The sequence below is a fragment of the Prunus dulcis genome, chromosome 1 (assembly GCF_902201215.1).
Source record: "Prunus dulcis chromosome 1, ALMONDv2, whole genome shotgun sequence".
NCBI lineage: Eukaryota > Viridiplantae > Streptophyta > Magnoliopsida > Rosales > Rosaceae > Prunus > Prunus dulcis.
The window spans coordinates 12,705,466-12,723,247 of NC_047650.1; the positions used below are offsets into that span (position 1 = coordinate 12,705,466).

The following is a 17,782-nucleotide window of genomic DNA, read 5'->3' on the forward strand; positions in this document are numbered from 1 at the left end:
AGATATGATCTTTGAGAGAATATCTAAAAATTAGACGATTCGGATAATTGAAAAATAATGTGTGGTAGGCCCTGCAATAGTGTCCCTCAAATATCCCCTCAATACACAAAGTAAGTTCAATAAGATCAAATAGGAGAAATCTAGGCCTGTTCCGTTTTTAGTCGAGTTCCTTCATTCACAATATTGGTGAGCCCAACAAAAAAGACCAATGGCCCAACAACAACCAACCAAAGTCCAAACAATACATAAACCCTACCCCGGATTTCTGGAGTCTCAATCTAGGGTTTGAAAATGTATGAAATTGGAGTGTTTGGGGGGGGGGGGAGAAAGAGAATCTGGGAGAGAGCCGTAAGCCAAAGAGGAAAAGAATTGGTGAGGTAATTTCGGCTCCGTTTCTTTGGAATAATTAGTTTTCTTTCTGATTTTCGTTTGAAATCCCTACATATTTGAATCTTTTTTAAATTTTAATTTAATTTGTTTCAGGTGGATCAAAGAAGATGGGAAGAGTTCAACACTGACTGTTTGACGAATATTTTTGGAAGAGTTGGTATGGAGTCACTGCTTTTTGATGTGCCTTTTGTATGCAAGTCGTGGTACAAAGCAAGCCTCGATCCTTGTTGCTGGCAACGTCTCATATTTCCCGACGTCTCCTTTTTTGGAAGATTTGTCAATGAATATCGAATTGACGCGTGGAAGTTTTCGACTAGTGCGTTTATTAAGTTTGTCATCGGTCGTAGCAAAGGACGTGCTACTGTTCTCAGCCTACCTCCATCTGCTTCGGAAACAGACTTGAAATATGTTTCGGATGTGTAAGTTTCTGCTTGACCATTTTGTTAATTTTCCTTTTCAAATGTATCCACCATATAACTGAGTCATTGTAAAATTTTGTTTGCAGGTGTGGTGATCTCAAGGTTCTGGCATTTCATGGGGACGAACCACGTGTAATCCCAAAGCTGATAGGTAAGTGGAAACATTTGGAGTGGTTAATGTTGGAAAGCGGCGATGATTTCGAAGAAATCCTCTCACAGATCATCATTCACTGCAAGGATTTTTGTGGCTTATGTGTGTCTAATGATGTTTTTTGTACTGGAGAGGGAATGGCAATCGTTAACTTCCTGCCTAAGATTAAACAGTTGATCTTTGGGAGGGTGGAAATTGGTCGGGATGATCTTATGGCGTTACTGCTGCGCTGCAAAAAGCTTCTGCTGCTGGAAGGCAGTGATTGTATAGGTTTTAGTCCGGATGCTTAGGAGATTTCACATTGGTAATTTCTGCTTTTAAGGGCTCTTGTGATTATGCTTTTGATGATGACTCGACGAAATGGTGAACGATGGATAGAATGCTAATTAACTGAATTTTAATTAGTGAATGTGCTTGTAATATTATTTACTGAATTTTGATTTTTGTAATTGCCGAAATGGTTACCGCTATATATACTTTATTTTGATATTCATTATACAAGGGAAATTGTTTTACTAGGTATACATTATTAGAGAAATAGGTACATTATTTAGAGAAAAAAATAAGGTTCATTTAAAAAAAAATTTGTTTTCATAAAACTAACAATAAAAAGATGATCAAATTATTTTTAATAAAACAAGTAATAGGTGCTTTATTTAGAGAAAAAAACAATGTACATTATTTAGAGAAAAAAATAGGTACATTATTTAGAGAAAAAAATAGGTTCATTTAAAAAAATTCTAAAAAAAATAATAAATAGATTATCATATTATTTTTCCACATAATTAGAATGTACATGATTATTTGTAAAAACTACAATAAAATAGATTACTAGTCGTATAATTCATAAAAAGATTACTAATACGTTAATGTTGGATTTAATATTTAATTTTAAATAAGTTTCTAAATTAATTCATATATCCATTTAAACTATTTCGAGATCTTTTCAAATTCAACGTCTGTCATTAGTTACACCCTCCCCTCTCCCCATAACACATTAACTTATAAATATGGGTAGTTTTGGAATTCAAAAAATACAATAAATCAGATGTTAAGTTATATTAGGTAACTTGCTTAATTGGATCCTAATAATCGGATATTATTTGAAAAAATTGAGTATTTTAAATAAAAAAATAAAGAAAAAGGTTGTAGGTAATTTAAAATGAATTTTATGGTCTAAGCTTAATTTATTATTTAGTTTAATGTTTCTATTCGACGGTTGACGTTCCAACCGAGTTCCAACAATGCACTTTCCAAACCGAGAAAGCTGAACGTTGCATATAAGTATCCTCTCTCTCGGGAAATGAGGGAAGCACGAAGGTTTTATTAGTCTTTCTCGTTATTAATTATCTGCGAATTCCATTTGTATTATACTCATGTTGCATTTCTCTCATCTCTTGGATATATTGCACGCATGCGTGGTTTGAGTCCTTGCATTTCCCCATATTGATTAACTTTTTATTAGTGCTTTTCCCCATATTGATTAACTTTTTAAATGCAATACTCACTCAATATAAAATTCAATCACAGCCATTGAAAGTGGCTCAATCTAATGGCTTAGAATGTGTCTTAAAATATGTGTCAAAAATTGTGTTATCCTGACCGTATAAATGTGGTATATGAAGTCAAACTATTTCTCTGCATTTCATTGCTTATTGTAAATGGAGAATCGTCTAGTAAGATGGGAGGAGTTAGGCATGGACTGTTTAGCAAGTGTTTTTGAAAAGGTTGGTATGGAGTCACTGCTCCTGAATATCCCTTTTGTGTGCAAGTCATGGTACAAAGCGAGTCTCAGTCCTTGCTGCTGGCTAAGTCTCGACTTCACGGAAATTTTAACCAAGTACTACTATACTTGGATTGAAAGCCATGATCGCTTTGTGAAAAGATTTGTAGATCGTAGCAAAGGGCATGCTACTTTTCTCAGGCTACCTGGATGCTGTACCCTCGAAGCATTCAAATATGTTGCAGATGTGTAAGCTTTCTCAAAAAGTTTTACAATGTGTTTCAATATTAGTGCATATTTTTGGTTCTGTGGTTTATATTTTTCAATATTGTTGGCAGGTGTCCTGGCCTCAAGGCTTCGTCTTTGCCTAGTGAACTAGTGTTTCTGCAACCTAGCATGATTATAGAACTGATTGAAAAGTGGGAAAATTTGGAGTCATTGTCATTGAAAAGTCGCATAAATATTGCTGAACTCCTTTCACCGATCAGCCTTCACTGCAAGAACTTTCGTCGTTTAGATATACATGGTGCTTCAGTACGTGAAGATGCGGCGTTGTCGATCGTCAAATTGGTGCCTAATATTGAGCACTTAAGCTTGAGAGGGGTATTATGATGGGTATTATCATTCTGATGGGTACTACTGTGGTGGAGGCAGTTCTGATTGATCATGGTGCAGAATTGTTCATTTAGAGGTTGTTTTGTTCCATTTGCTCTGAAAGTTGGTATTTGGGGCATTCGTTTCAACTTTTAATACAAAGAACACCGCTTGCTTCTGTATCAAACTTTTTTATACATATATTCGATGATTGTGCTGTATTTTGGGTTCCTATTGGGTATTTTCATTGTAAGAAAATTTGTGAGAAATATTATGCTATGGTAACTTCTTGTGGCATGCGCATAAATTTTCGAATAATAAGGTGAAGTTTACCATAATCTGTGAACTCAATAACACATTATAAAGCCAACAATATATAACAGTTATAGAAAACCGACATTTCTCCATAGAAGAAATGCAAACCCCTCTTGCAGGTGAGCCATACCCGCATGTTTGAAAATCTTGGGCTATAGCCGAGATTAGCCCATACCAATCAAATTTCAAATTGGGTTTTGGCCCATGAATCCTCTACCCTTAAGTACCGGCCCATTCTCTTCGTTCTTCTGCGGTCAACTTTTATTTCTTGTAAAATTAGTTTGGTTCAGCCACTCTCTCGGAGCAAGTAGGACCAAGTAAGTTTCATCTCTCGTTTCTTATTGCTGCTCCTTATCGTCGTTTAAATATGCTTTCTGTTTAGCAATCGTTCATGTTCTGTTTCATTGAACAGTTCTGAGTTTTTTGTACCTTATTTTTTTGTTTTTTTGTTTTTTTTGTTTTTAAGAAAAGATGTATGTAGTTGTTTGTTTTCAGATAAAATGTTTTTCCCAGATGAAATTCCTTTTTGATTGATGAATCAGGACTTTAGATGAAGAAATTAAATTTTAAAAAATGGGGTGAAATTTTGTTGAGGGTGGTTTGGAAGTTCAATCTGCCCCAATCTTCAGGAAAGAAAAGAAGAAAAAATTGTTTTTGAATTGGCACACTCAGTTAAGTCTGCTGCCGATCCCAAATATTATTGGACCAGTTATTTTGAATTGGGCATTGATAGTTTCCCTATTTGATAGTTTACTCACTTTGACCAATGAAATTTATAGATTATCACCAGAAACATTTGCTAGATCAATCTTCCTTTTGGGAGGCAAGGGTCAGAGTTACCTTTGGTCCTATATATGTTAACTACAAAATACAAGTTATTGTACACTAATTGCACTTTTTCATTTCTAACAAACCCAAGTTTTTGTTATCCTGCTTGTTTTTGCGTTTCTTTTAGTTTTTGGTAAAATATGGCTTGTCTTCCTGCTTCCATTTTTGTAGGAATTCCCGATCCTTTTGCTTTTCATTGCCTTTATCTTACATTTAAGGTGAGCTGATTCTCTTTCCATCTTCGGTTCATTAGTTTTCTTAATAATTTGGGTGTTTTTATTTCCCATTTGATTCTGCATGTTAATGATTTGATATCATGTCCTTTCTTGTAGATGGAGAATGAACGAAGATGGGAGGACTTAAATGTGGACTGTTTGGTGAATGTTTTTGGAAGAGTTGGGATGCAGTCACTACTCTTGGATGTTCCCTTTGTGTGCAAGTCATGGTACACAGCATCCCTGAGTCCTTCATGCTGGGAATGTCTCATTTTTCCTGGTGGTTTTGATGGCTTTGATCTTCCAACTCACGATCTTTGGAGTTCTGAGGGTGAACTTAGAAACTTTATGGATAGGTTTCGATGTATATATCGAATTGATGAGGATCATTTCTCTCTCACTGCATTTCTAAAGGTTGTTGTCAATCGTAGCAGAGGGCATGCTACTGTTGTCCGGCTACCTGGATTTTGTTCCTCGGAAGCAATGAAATATGTTGCAGATGTGTAAGCTTTCTCGAAAGTATTTGAATGTGTATCATTAGTGCCTTGTTTTTGGGTTTTAGCTTTATGTATTTTGACTTTTAAGAGTTTCTTCTGACGTAAGTATTTAATCATGTTCTTTATCTCTTTAATATTTTTTCAGTCACCCTAAAATGACAGGGTTAAACTATTGTTTGCAGGTGTCCCCGCCTGAAGGCTCTGTACGTTGACAAAATGATTCCTGAACTAATTGGAAAGTGGAAAGATTTGGAGGAGTTGTTCTTGGCGAGCAGCATTGGTATTGAGAAAACCCTGTCAGAGATCGGCATTCACTGCAAGAATTTTTGGCGTTTGCATGTGGGTAATGCCTATATATGTAATACTGAGACATTGGCAATCGTCAAGTTGGTGCCTAATATTAAGCACTTGAGCTTGAGGCAGGCAGACATTGAACGGGATAATCTTGTCACAATACTACAGGGCTGCAAGGAGCTTGTGGCTTTGGATGTCAGTGATTGTAGAGGTTTTGACGAGGGCGATGATGAAATATATAAGCTTGCTTCTCATATTACTAATTTCAGGTGTGAGGGTTCCTCTTCTAAATATTCTTCTGATTCCGATGATAACCTTGATCAAAATCCTGTCTATTTTTTTGGATATGAATCTGATTAAAACAGAGTAGTAGTATGCTCTCGCAGTGTTTCATTTTTTGCGTCCATTGAAACTGATCGTTGTAATTTTACTTTGAAATCTAAATTTTCGAATTTTGACTCTGATTAATAATAACCTCTACTTTAATTTCCCTCCATCCGTGTGTGAATTTGATCACATTGTAAAATTACTCCTAATTTGAAGTGTAGTTTAATTTCCCTCCATCCCTGTGGTTGCACTTTCTTTGTTAGGGTTTTAATCACAAATATTTCTTGAGGTTTGTCAAATTATCACCTTTAGTTATTGGTCTTTTATGTTATACCTCACACATCAAAATTGTCCTATGATCAGATTCAGTTAAAAAGTCTGCTAGTGCTAGATTGCTGATGTGGAATTTAAGTAGAACTCACATATCAAATGAAATAACGTAACATGAATTAACTAAATTATTATTATTTTAAATAGTTTAAAATTCATAGAAATTTAGAAATTTAGAAATGAAAAAGAAAAATAATTAAAAGACAATCAGCAACCGTCCGCCTCTCTCTCTCTCTCTCTCTCTCTCTCTCTCTCTCTCTCCCCGCCTTATGCCTGCGTACAGAGAACCCACCGCCATTGTTAGCATCCGATTGGGTCATAATGGCGGCTGATTATGTCTTTGGTACACAGAGATCCATCTGCACCAGAGTGCTCACCAGGCTTTGCCCAAAAGTGGCGTTGATGATTTCTTTGGTCCTTTCACCAAAACAAAGCAACCAAGAGCTCCAAATGATCCATACAACAAAGCAATGAAACTCACACGCAAGGCCATTGAAGAAAACAGCCACACCAAGACCATATAAGAAAACAAAGGAGTCTCCAAAAGCGCGTAGAAGCTAGCCTATTTTGCAGAAAAATTATTAGATCCTCCACCATCACCACCCCCGTAGCCCCAAGATCAACATCAGCGAAAATGCTTAAAGGGGCTAAATGGGTCAGCGTGGGAATTCCCAGTTGAAATTGAAAACAACCCCAAAGGTTCAAAGATTGGGATGAGAACTTGTGAGGTCTGGCTAGAAGTGGAGTGTCTTCTTTGTCAAACACCTCCTCGCCGCCATTATGACCCAATCGGATGCTAACAATGGCGGTTGGTTCTCTGTACCAAGCATAAGGCTGAGAGCAGAGAGAGAGAGAGAGAGAGAGAGAGAGAGAGCAAAAAGAGGGGGATGGAGAGAGAGAGAGTAGAGGCGGAGGGAGGTGGAGGCGGAAGGTTGCAGTCCTTTAATTTTTTTATTTTTCATTTCTAAATTTTCTATGAATTTTAAACTATTTAAAAATAATAATTATTTAGTTAATCCACGTGGCACAATTTCATTGGATATGTGGGCTCTACTAACAATATAGCAGAATTTTTAACTGAATCTGACAGGACAATTTTGATGTGTCATGTGTAACATAAAGGACTAAGTATGTAAAAAAAAGAAAAAACATAAAGGACTAAATGTGATAATTTGGTAAATCTCATGGACCATGATAAAACGCTTTTTTCAATTTAATTAAATACAAGTGATAGTCTAAACTACAAAGGGAGAGGGAGTTTCTCACACATTACCAAGATGCCATGAGAGTTCGAATATGAGACATTTGCAAGTTGAGGCCCTTTTTAACTGGCCTAGACCTTGTTCGCATGTACTTGCACATTTTAGTCATTGACAATTTTATACCGTATGAAAGAAACATTCAAGCTCGATACTTCATAAATAACAAATAAATGAAAAAGCCCTTGTAATAAAATGGGTGTGCATAGTTGCTGAATCATCTCCCTAGATTATACGAGGGCAAAGTGATCATGTACATATATTTCCCTTATAGCTTAGATGAATCATATTGCTTACACGGTATGTTTATGTGAGTTTGTTAAGAACTTAGAACACACAACAAACAATACTCACAAACATATATAGAAAATCACATAAAATAGAAAAAGTAATAAAATTTCCTTGTTCAAGTAGCTACAATTTGTAGAATAAGATTTGTGGAATGATAAGATGATACGTATAGTAGAATGGTAGTTGTGTATGTTATTATTCGGTTTAGTTTTTGTGGTTCAACGTTATTAATTTGTCTAGTAATTATTGATGTTATTTGCATAAATGGATATTGTTGGAATATTGGTATGCTACAATGGAAGTTTGGTTCACAAGGATAACATTCAGAGTTATGAATGTGAGGAGGCTAAGGGGTCGTTTGGCACGGCGGACTGTCATGTAATCATGCTTATGTTTGCTATTTCTTTTGCTTTTTTTTTTTTTTTTTTAAGTACAAGCGATTGCGGATGGGGTTTTACACACAAATATTAATTAGGTGTCTTGGATTTTTGAACATCTACTCACATGACATAGGTGGAGGTAGTGGAAGAGCTCAAGCAACTGAGCTATACCTGGCAATAGGTCAACAAATGTTAAATACATCATAAAGGGAAAATCATATTCCAATTATTGGGGCATTCATGGAATTGAGTGCACCCAAGGGGACCCTTGCCAACACTACAATGTGCACCCAAGGAAAATAACAATTATAGCAAAATTTTAAATATTTTTGGATTGAAAGAGGAATCAGAACAAAGCTTCCCATTAATACTTGGATTATTTTGTTTTGGTGTGATTAATATCAAATGTTTGTATTGCAATGGGAATGTTTTTTTTTTTTTTTTTTTTTTTTTTTTTTTTTTTACAAGTCAAAATATGGAGGGCAAACATATAGAATAAGAAAAATGTTTGAGGAAGATTTCAAAAACCTAAAAACAGAAACAGAGTCCATGAATCGAAGAAATCGAGTCGGTCTTTCTATGTTCTGATTTTTTTTCTTTTCTCTGACATGAGTTAACCACGTATGGGCCTGTTAAATCAAGGATCACATGCCAACAAATTAGGAAAGAAGACACGGGGACAATTTGGGTATTGACTTGGCAGCTTTCCTTGATCATATAGGAATCCTATTCCTTCTAGCCAAAGGTAAGGGCTTGTGCTGTATATAAAGGCGTGCGCCATTATCAAATTCTATACAATTACTACCTCACAATTACACACACTTGCAGAAACCCTCACTAGCGCTGAAGAAGTCCAGGTTTGATTGCTAGCCAGCCATGTCTTGGACAGGTTGGTATTGGGTTCAATATTTGTACGCTCTCATCACAAGACTAAGGAATAATAAGATTGACACTCGGGTGTCAGATCAATGGGCAAGTCTTCCCGTTCTTTTTTTAATTCTGGATAACTTGCGGGAACCCACTGACCATATTCGGGTTGCTGCCGTTTGCAAGCAATGGCGTGTTTCTGCAAAAGAATACAATCGCATATCGCAGCGTTGGCAGCGTGAGCTTCTTCCTATGCTCCTGGTTCCAACCGCAACAGGATCCAAAGGAAAGCCAGAACTGTACAACTTTCCTGGAGGAGAAACCTCCGACATGGAGTTATCAGTGCCCTGTAATATGATTAGTATGTGCCATGGCCATGGTTGGTTAGCCACAATGGATGTATTGGAAAAACAACTGACAGTCCGTAAATCGAAATTTTTTTGGAACCAACAACTAGAACAGCGCAAACAAGAACTATGGACTATAACTCTGGTGAACCCTTTCAGAAAAGCAGCGGAGCCCATTCGTCTCCCTCGCTTGGATTTCTGTTACGAAAACTCGTCTGTGATTCAAGATTTGGATTTGTTCAGAAAGTGCGGGCTTATACCGAAGCACATCCCGAAGGTTATCTTATCTGAGGATCCCACATTGAATCCAGACAGTTACATGGTTGTAGCAGTTTGCAGACGTTATTCTACGTTGGCTTTCACCAAAGGAGGAAGAAAATATTGGACTCAATTATTCACACCGCTGGGTTTTATGGATGCTATATTTCATAAAAGTCAAGTCCTTGCAGTTTTAGATTGCGGAATTATTCTTTCCGTTGATGATTTCAATAGGTGGTCAGTGAAAACAAAGTATTTTAACCAGGAAGAACGGTTCGAAAGTATTGCTGATGAAGCTTATCTCGTGGAATCAACCAAGGGAGACTTGTTGCACGTTCGAAGATTGCCGAAAGATGATCATGGTGGTAGTGAAAAGAGATTCATGGTTTACAAGTTGGTGTTCAATGAGAGGGGTGGATCCGTGCAGCATGTTGAAATGAAAAGTATCGGAGATGAGGTTATGTTCCTGAGTGAAAATTGCAGTATCTCGGTTTTGGCTTCAAACTTTCCTCAGTGCCAACCCAATTCCATATATTACATGGATTTTCGTTTGCGGACTGAAATAAGCAATTTCAATTTAGAGGATGAAACCATTACACGATATCCTTACTCTTCGGACGTCTCACAAGCGCTTTGGATTGTGGACATGTTTAATGGGCTCTGCTAGTAGCTTGTTCTAGCTAGTTCATCTAATTACATTTTGTTTCTACACTTCTAGAATTTTCTTTTTCACTCGCATTTTGATTGCCTCATTTGAAATATACGTACTGTGCCTATTTATATAGTGATTGCTCGATGTTTATCAATGGTCAAGTTAGAAGCTTTAGGTAAGTTCAGGAAAGAATCTGGGTCCCCTACTTATCATCGACTCTCCTTTCTATTTTGACATCTTTGGCCTCCGTCTTCTAGAGGCTTTGCTTTCTAATTTCTTTTCTCCGCATTAAAAAATTAAATAAAATATTTATTAAAAAATAAAAAATAAAAATTTCATTTTCTTTTTGTATTCTTAATTGAAATTTTAGAAAAAAGACAACAAAGTCTAGCCAAGAAAAAAAATCTTAGACTCGCAAATCATGTGGTCTCAGTGTGTAGAAAACCTCCCTCCCCCATCTGTTATTATAAATAAATAAAAAATTGACTAAAGAACAACCCACATTTAGACTTTTTATTTTATTTTTTAGTTTTTATTTTTTACAAACGATATTCTACTTTAATCTAATCTAAACTATATGGATGAGCGCAAAGGACCCACTAGTGTAGTGGTTTGGAGTATTTACTCCCTCAGGCAAGGTCCTGGGTTCGAGTCCTAGCATCCGTGTTGTGTGTGTGAGTTTAATATACTATTGCCCCTTTCAATAGGAAAGGACCTCAAAAAAAAAAAAAAAAAAAAAAAACTATATGGATGATATTCGAACTCAAGTAGAGAGTGAAGAGTGATGAGTGAGGAGCACAACTGCTCTAGCCAATTGGTTAAGCCAAACTAGATCTATAGGTTTTTTTTTTTTTTTTTTAAATGCAGGTTCAACAAACGGAGTGGAGATTAATGTCATTAAGCCAAATGGTGATCTATAATTAGAGTTTAATCATCGCATTAGAAACAAAATTCTTCAACAACAGTCTTAAGTGTGTTAATCACATCAAGTAGTTAACTTAGACACGTCACACATGTATTTAAGAAAGTTGCAATCATGCTCCTATAGTTTAATTAAGTTTATAATTAAGGAAAATAAATAAATAAAACACTCAACTCAACAAAACTGTATTTAACTCTTTTTAGTAACATGAAAACTAGCGGCAGCAACGCGGCATCTTACGATTGGTCCGTCAAGAAGTCAAAGCACACACCTCAGCTCAATCAACATCTCTCTCTCCGTCCCTGTCAAGCCTGTCTTCCTCGGAGACTCGTGGCGAGAAATTAAGAAAGAAGAAGAAGAAGAGGAAGAAACTGCGTCAGCTCAGAAACACACAGGAACCCTAGAAATTCAATCGATTTCTAGAATTTCATGTTTCACTCACCTCAAATGGTGAAGAAACGAGTCCCAGAATGGCTCAACAGCTCGCTCTGGTCTTCTACGCCTTCTCCTTCTCTCGACGACGATCGCGTTCAACCCTACACCTCCAAGCCCACCGCCACCACCACAATCACCAGTTCTTCTTCTACCTCTGACTACGAGCCACCGTCCATGGTTGACCCACCAATCCCTGTGCCCCCTCCCAAACCCACCAGGGAAGACAAGCCTCCTCCGCAGCCCCAATCCACAGATTCACTCCCTAATCACGAAGACAAGAACAACACCACTCCTTCCCCCGAAGACATCTCCAGGCAGGCTCAGCTCTTGGTCGAGGTTAGCTTTTCTTTCTCTCTCTCCCTCTCTCTCTGTGCATGTAGAGATGTTGAATGCTGGTTTTTTTTAAAATTTTTAAATTTTGTGTTTGTAGCTATCAAGAAAGACGATTAATTTGCGCGATTTGCGGAGAATTGCGTCGCAGGGCATACCAGATGGTGCCGGCATACGTTCTACTGTGTGGAAGGTGATTATGATTCGTTTTTGTATTTGATTTCATTTTGTGTTAACGTTGTGTTTGTTTCTAGAGAAAATGCGGTAATAGTTTTAGCTTATTATGGATAGAATGATAATTTGAGGGCCTCAAAAGTTACTAGACTAGCCAATAGAGCTTGACAGTTTGAATAAAGTGTGCAATTTTGAGTTTTCTTGTTGCATTTGAGGGACTTGGTTTAATTTTAAGCGTTGATAATTATTGCTTGCAGCTTTTACTTGGATATCTACCACCAGATCGGGGGCTTTGGTCATCTGAGTTAGCTAAAAAGAGGTCACAGTACAAGCATTTTAAAGATGAGCTTTTGATGAATCCTGTAAGTCATGTTTATTGTTTTCTCTTTCCATTTTTATGTTCATGTTTGGGATTTGAAGATGAAACTGAAAAACCTAGACTAATTATATAGGGTATAAGAACAGCACAGTTTGCTTTGATTTGAAGGACTTCTGCTAACTATTTTCTTTAATGGGCTAACGCTGTTCTCAAAATTTGCTACAAGTTTTAGTCACAATTGTTCAAATCTATGGAGATTTTGAAGAGCAAATAAATTGATGCCATTGAATGATCAGCTGGTAATGCTGACAGTGCAAAGAGTGTTAGCAGACATTTTCTATAGGAAAGAATAGCTCATTAATTTTTATTTCTGAAAATTGAGCAGGGGGTAACCCACAAAATTTTACTGTAGATGTTCCAGCCTTTTCATCCAGTATAGCGATGCAGTTATCTTCACTTCTCCTTGTAGTGTTTCATATTGCATGTTGGTCAACAGCTTTAGCCAGCTTTGTAGGGTTTTAATGAAAAGTTAAGATAAAATGAAAACAAAGGGTTGGCACAATATGCTTTTATGTGATTCGTGCATTTTTGCAATTCTTGACTTCTGTTAAAGTATGAGTTTCTGAATGTTTCCTTTGGCTAGTCAGTCAGAAATCACAAGGAAGATGGATAACTGTACAAATTGTGACACTGATGAATCAAAAGGTCAAAGCAAAGGGTTGCTATCAAGATCAGAAATAACTCATGGCGAACATCCATTGAGTCTTGGGCAGTCCAGCGTCTGGAATCAGTTCTTCCAGGTAATTACTGGGTGAAATTACTTGCTTAACTTATTTAAGGCCCATAGTTGATGCTTTGTTAAATTCTTCCTTAACTCAACTAAGATTTTTTTAAAGAGAAAAAATAATAATAATAAAAAGAGGACCCCCATAAACTAAATAAATCCTGTTTCAAACTACTTTTCTCTTCAACACTAACTCTTATTTTGCCACCGGAATTTATCAAAGATCATATTTCGCAATGCATCCTTAAAAGTCATGCCTCCTAGTTAGTTCCGATGTACCGTGATTTTTTATTTACTTTTTTGCTCTGGGACCCTCCTTCAGCCAGATAAACACAAGACACAGTTGTGATGCAATACAACATCTTCACTCTTAGAAAGAAGAATTCTCCCCTTTGAAAATATTAGTTCCTTGTCCTGTTGTACCATTATAGAATGATGGTAGCAGTTTCTGGCGCAAAACCTTCTTATGAAATATCTAACTCAAACTTTTGATCATGTAGGACACAGAGATCATAGAGCAGATTGACCGAGATGTAAAGCGTACTCATCCAGACTTGCACTTTTTCTCTGGGGACTCTTCAGATGCTAAATCTAATCAGGTTTGCGCTTGACCCTTGGTTCGAACTATGGTACAAGCCATCTGTAAGATTTGCCAAATACTAGAAATTTGGCTGACTTAAATGTATATCACAATTTCAGGATGCTTTGAAGAACATCCTGATTGTATTTGCCAAGCTAAATCCCGGTATAAGATATGTTCAAGGGATGAACGAAATTTTGGCACCACTGTTCTATGTATTCAAGACTGATCCAAATGAGGAAGATGCGGTAAGAATGCCATATATTTTTTGTATTCGATTTCAACTTTTCCTATAAAAATTTAATCTAGAAGCTGTCTTCAGATTTTGATGTTTGTCTTTGGACCATAAGATGTTCTTATATGTTGTTATCTGAATGTGAGGTTCAAAATTTAGGTACTCTGCCGTAGTAGGGAGCTGATGTTGACTTTCTGATTGTCCTTAACTTTATTTGAATTGCATGTTCTTCTGGTCAATATCACCATATGATCCTGCTTCTTAGGATGTGCAGGCTTAATTATGACCAATAGGGTTGTTAATCATAAAATGCAGAAAAAGAAGGGGCAAATGTTGATCACGACTCACAAGTGGTACAATTTAAGTCACGTGAAAAAAGAATTGAGAGCAATTTGTTACGAAAACTATTCAGCATTGCCTATGTTTTATCGATAACAAAATAAGATGTTTAGTGATTGATTTGGATGTTGGCTTTGAACAAGAAATTGTGTTAATTCATGAAAAGGGATAACAGTAATGGACACAGTGATATAAATCAGTTTATTGTCATTATGCTTTTTGTGCGTAACACTTCTTCACTGCCATTTTATTTATTGTTATTGGTTAATTTTGCTCATTGTTTCCTAATGTCAAGTTTTGTAGGCCTCTGCTGAAGCAGACACATTCTTTTGTTTTGTTGAATTATTGAGTGGCTTCCGGGATCATTTCTGTCAGCAACTTGATAATAGTGTTGTGGGAATTCGTTCCACTATAACAAAATTGTCACAGCTTTTGAAGGAACATGATGAAGAGCTGTGGCGTCATCTTGAGATCACAACCAAAGTAAGACATTTTTAACATATATCTTTTTTCATATTACATCCTGAGGGTTGAGTAAAATAACTGAAATAATATTGAACTGAGTTTTGATGATGGTGAGTAAAAAGAACCTGGTTAAACATATTCTGAAACAAATTTTGTCCGAATAATGATAACAATGTTAACTATAAATTCAGACAAAAGAAGTGTAGATCATAAATCAAATGAAGATAAAAGTCACATTATGACAAGAGAGATAGAGCATTATGTGAGTAGCACTGTAGCACACTCATTAGGTCTTTATAAATTCACACTAGACTAGACTTCAAGTGCACTGTAGCACACTCATTAGGTCTTTATAAATTCACACTAGACTAGACTTCAAGTTTGGCTTTTGCAAACTGTAATAACCAAATGTTCTGATGTGCCCCAATTTTAACTCAATCTGATCTTAAAAATAAATAAATAGAAAACTCAATGGACATGTGGCCTAGTACAACACAAGCCCAGTTGAGGCAGGCAGGGGCACAACAGGAACCTGCCTGTGCTAACCACTGTATATTTTACATCTCTACATGCAGTTCTCGTTAGCTTAGCATTCATGATTTGCCAATTCTTTTTAAAATACCATTTAGGTCACAAAAATACTTGGTATAAATGTCTGACTGGGTTCTACTTTAAAATGTCAGGTCAATCCCCAATTTTATGCATTTAGGTGGATCACCCTTCTCTTAACCCAGGAATTCAATTTCGCAGACAGCCTTCACATTTGGGATACACTTTTAAGTGACCCGGAAGGTCCTCAGGTAGTGTTATACTCTTTCTGACTTTACATTACTTTTGCTTTCAGGGTGTGTTACACCACCCTTTAGATTTTCGGTAATATGCAACTCAATTCAGATATTAAAACTAATCAGATATAATTTTTTGCCTATGGTTTGAGGTTCTGAGGACTAAGTAAGCCTTTGTTGTGTCCAGAAAAGTAGTGCTCTGCACTTTCGGGTTTGCTTTTGGCTTTGTCTTTTGTTTGTTTGTATTTAGGCTAACGATGTAGCTGACTAACAATTGTAGGAAACCCTTCTTCGAGTATGCTGTGCAATGTTGATTCTCATTCGGAGGCGCTTACTAGCAGGTGATTTTACCTCTAATCTCAAACTACTGCAGAACTATCCTCCAACAAACATCAGACATCTGCTGTATGTTGCCAACAAGTTGCGTGTACAATCCTCAGGCTAATTTACCTTACACTGTCATTCCTTTTTCTTTTTTATCCATTTTGTGATTCGAATGTCCATGTTTGTAAATGACTGGATGTATATGCTCTTAAGAGTAACAACTACTAATGCCTTGAATTGATTATCGTTGATAGAATAGACTTCATCTTCTATTTATTTCGCTTTCCCACCAATTCTGGAATGGTGAAATTGTTTACTGAGGGTTCTTGTTTCGGAACACTAGTCGTACATGTTGATTCGTTGGTTTGACAAACGGATTGCAGTTATTTAATTATTTTATATAATTCGTTTTAGTTTGGCCCTGTTTGTACTTTGCTCATTGTTTATTTGTTCTTATGGCTATAAATCCTTCAACCTATTGAATTGTTAGGCATGGACATGACTGGTAGCCAAGCTAGTAGGACTTTGATTCTGATGTGTCTATATCGATAATGTTAGAGTTTTAGGATCAGAGAATTAGATTTGGAGAGAAGAGAGAAGAGAATGTAAGAGAGGCTTCTGTAATCCAAGTCTGCTCTGCTATACGTGTAGCAAAGAGAACATTCTCATTAGCTCAGTGATTGGTACAATACCTCACACTCTTGGTGTGAGGAGAATATAACCGTTAGCACAGTACCAGCTGGATGCAGTTCATCAAAGCAATCTCAGCCATTCACAATCTAACCAATCTAGCTATGACACCTGGACTAAGTATAAAGAAATACAAATAAGAAAACAGAACTCTTAATTTGAGAAATCAATCAAGCACTTATAATTCAACACTCCCCTTTAAGTCTTGAGGTGATTTCACTCCAAGCATGCCTCTGAGATAATTGAATCTGTCTTTGGCCAGAGATTTGGTAAAAATGTCAGCCAATTGTTCATTCGTGGGACAATATTCCAGGTTGATTACTCCTTCTTGCAATGCATCCTTGATGAAGTGATACCTCCTGTCAATATGCTTTGTCTTCTGGTGGAAGACAGGGTTTTTAGTGATTGCAATTGCTGAGATATTATCACAATGCAATGGAGTAGCTTCAGTTTGAAGCTCTCCAAAATCCTCTAGCACAAATCGAAGCCAAATAGCTTGAGTAGTAGCTTCAACTGCACTGATGTACTCAGCTTCTGCAGTAGACAGTGCAACACAGTTCTGTTTCACTGAGGCCCAAGAAAATACCCCACTTCCAAAACTAAAAGCATACCCTGATGTGCTCTTGCAATCACCAAATGATCCTCCCCAATCACTGTCACAGTAGCCAATTAGAAATGAACTTTTGCCTTTCACATATTCAAGACCATAGTCCAGAGTTCCTTTGATGTATCTCAAAAATCTTTTTGCTGTTCCATAGTGTCTATTTGTAGGACAGTGCATGAATCTAGCTAGCAAACTTGAGGCATACATAATGTCTGGTCTTGTAGCAGTTAAGTACAGCAAGCTACCAACAATGCTTCTGTATTGTTCTTCATTTGCAGCTCCACTCCCATCATCCTTAGCTAGTTTCTCAGTGGCAACAAGAGGTGTTGTAAGAACCCAAAACAAAATATCTAAAAAGAAAGAAAATATCTAAAAAGTAAAGAAAATATCTTTTAGCGAAAAGACAATTTTGCCCTTGCATTATTTAATAGGGGAAAAGTTGACTTTTTGATCGGGAAAGAATTTGGTAATTTCGATTACACCGTTGCGTAGAGCACGGCGAAACGAGTCCGTAGACACGGAGTAGACCCGAATCGGAGTTGTAACGAAGGAGTTATGGTCAAAAGAGTCTCAGTGGCAGAACCGTAAATATTTCGAAGTTCAGTTTTTATAAACCCAGCTGCACTCTCTCGAACCATCTCGACCAGCCGACTTTAGAG

The 17,782-nt window shown here is 36.8% G+C and overlaps 5 protein-coding genes across 5 annotated transcripts; all 5 read left to right on the forward strand.

The window, feature by feature from the left end:
* Positions 1-321: 321 nt before the first annotated feature.
* On the forward strand, positions 322-1,303 carry LOC117616462 (F-box protein FBW2-like). The gene is made up of 3 exons (XM_034345788.1): positions 322-377; positions 484-809; positions 896-1,303. Exons 2-3 carry the CDS (start codon positions 550-552, stop codon positions 1,248-1,250), a joined length of 615 nt encoding a protein of 204 aa, XP_034201679.1. The 5' UTR covers positions 322-377; positions 484-549; the 3' UTR covers positions 1,251-1,303.
* A 1,318-nt stretch (positions 1,304-2,621) lies between these two features.
* On the forward strand, positions 2,622-3,295 carry LOC117614128 (F-box/LRR-repeat protein At3g48880-like). The gene is made up of 2 exons (XM_034342829.1): positions 2,622-2,932; positions 3,022-3,295. The coding sequence occupies exons 1-2, from the start codon at positions 2,622-2,624 to the stop codon at positions 3,293-3,295; spliced, it is 585 nt and encodes a 194-aa protein (XP_034198720.1).
* Positions 3,296-4,560: 1,265 nt separating this feature from the next.
* LOC117614138 (F-box/LRR-repeat protein At3g48880-like) lies at positions 4,561-5,920 on the forward strand. The gene is made up of 3 exons (XM_034342841.1): positions 4,561-4,638; positions 4,753-5,138; positions 5,315-5,920. Exons 1-3 carry the CDS (start codon positions 4,561-4,563, stop codon positions 5,784-5,786), a joined length of 936 nt encoding a protein of 311 aa, XP_034198732.1. The 3' UTR covers positions 5,787-5,920.
* Positions 5,921-8,889: 2,969 nt separating this feature from the next.
* On the forward strand, positions 8,890-10,152 carry LOC117614147. The gene has a single exon (XM_034342853.1). The coding sequence runs from the start codon at positions 8,890-8,892 to the stop codon at positions 10,150-10,152; it is 1,263 nt and encodes a 420-aa protein (XP_034198744.1).
* A 1,201-nt stretch (positions 10,153-11,353) lies between these two features.
* Positions 11,354-16,251, forward strand: LOC117615400 (TBC1 domain family member 13). Its single transcript, XM_034344476.1, has 9 exons — positions 11,354-11,830; positions 11,925-12,017; positions 12,256-12,360; positions 12,965-13,117; positions 13,602-13,700; positions 13,801-13,929; positions 14,559-14,738; positions 15,404-15,520; positions 15,786-16,251. Exons 1-9 carry the CDS (start codon positions 11,489-11,491, stop codon positions 15,948-15,950), a joined length of 1,383 nt encoding a protein of 460 aa, XP_034200367.1. The 5' UTR covers positions 11,354-11,488; the 3' UTR covers positions 15,951-16,251.
* Positions 16,252-17,782: the final 1,531 nt, after the last annotated feature.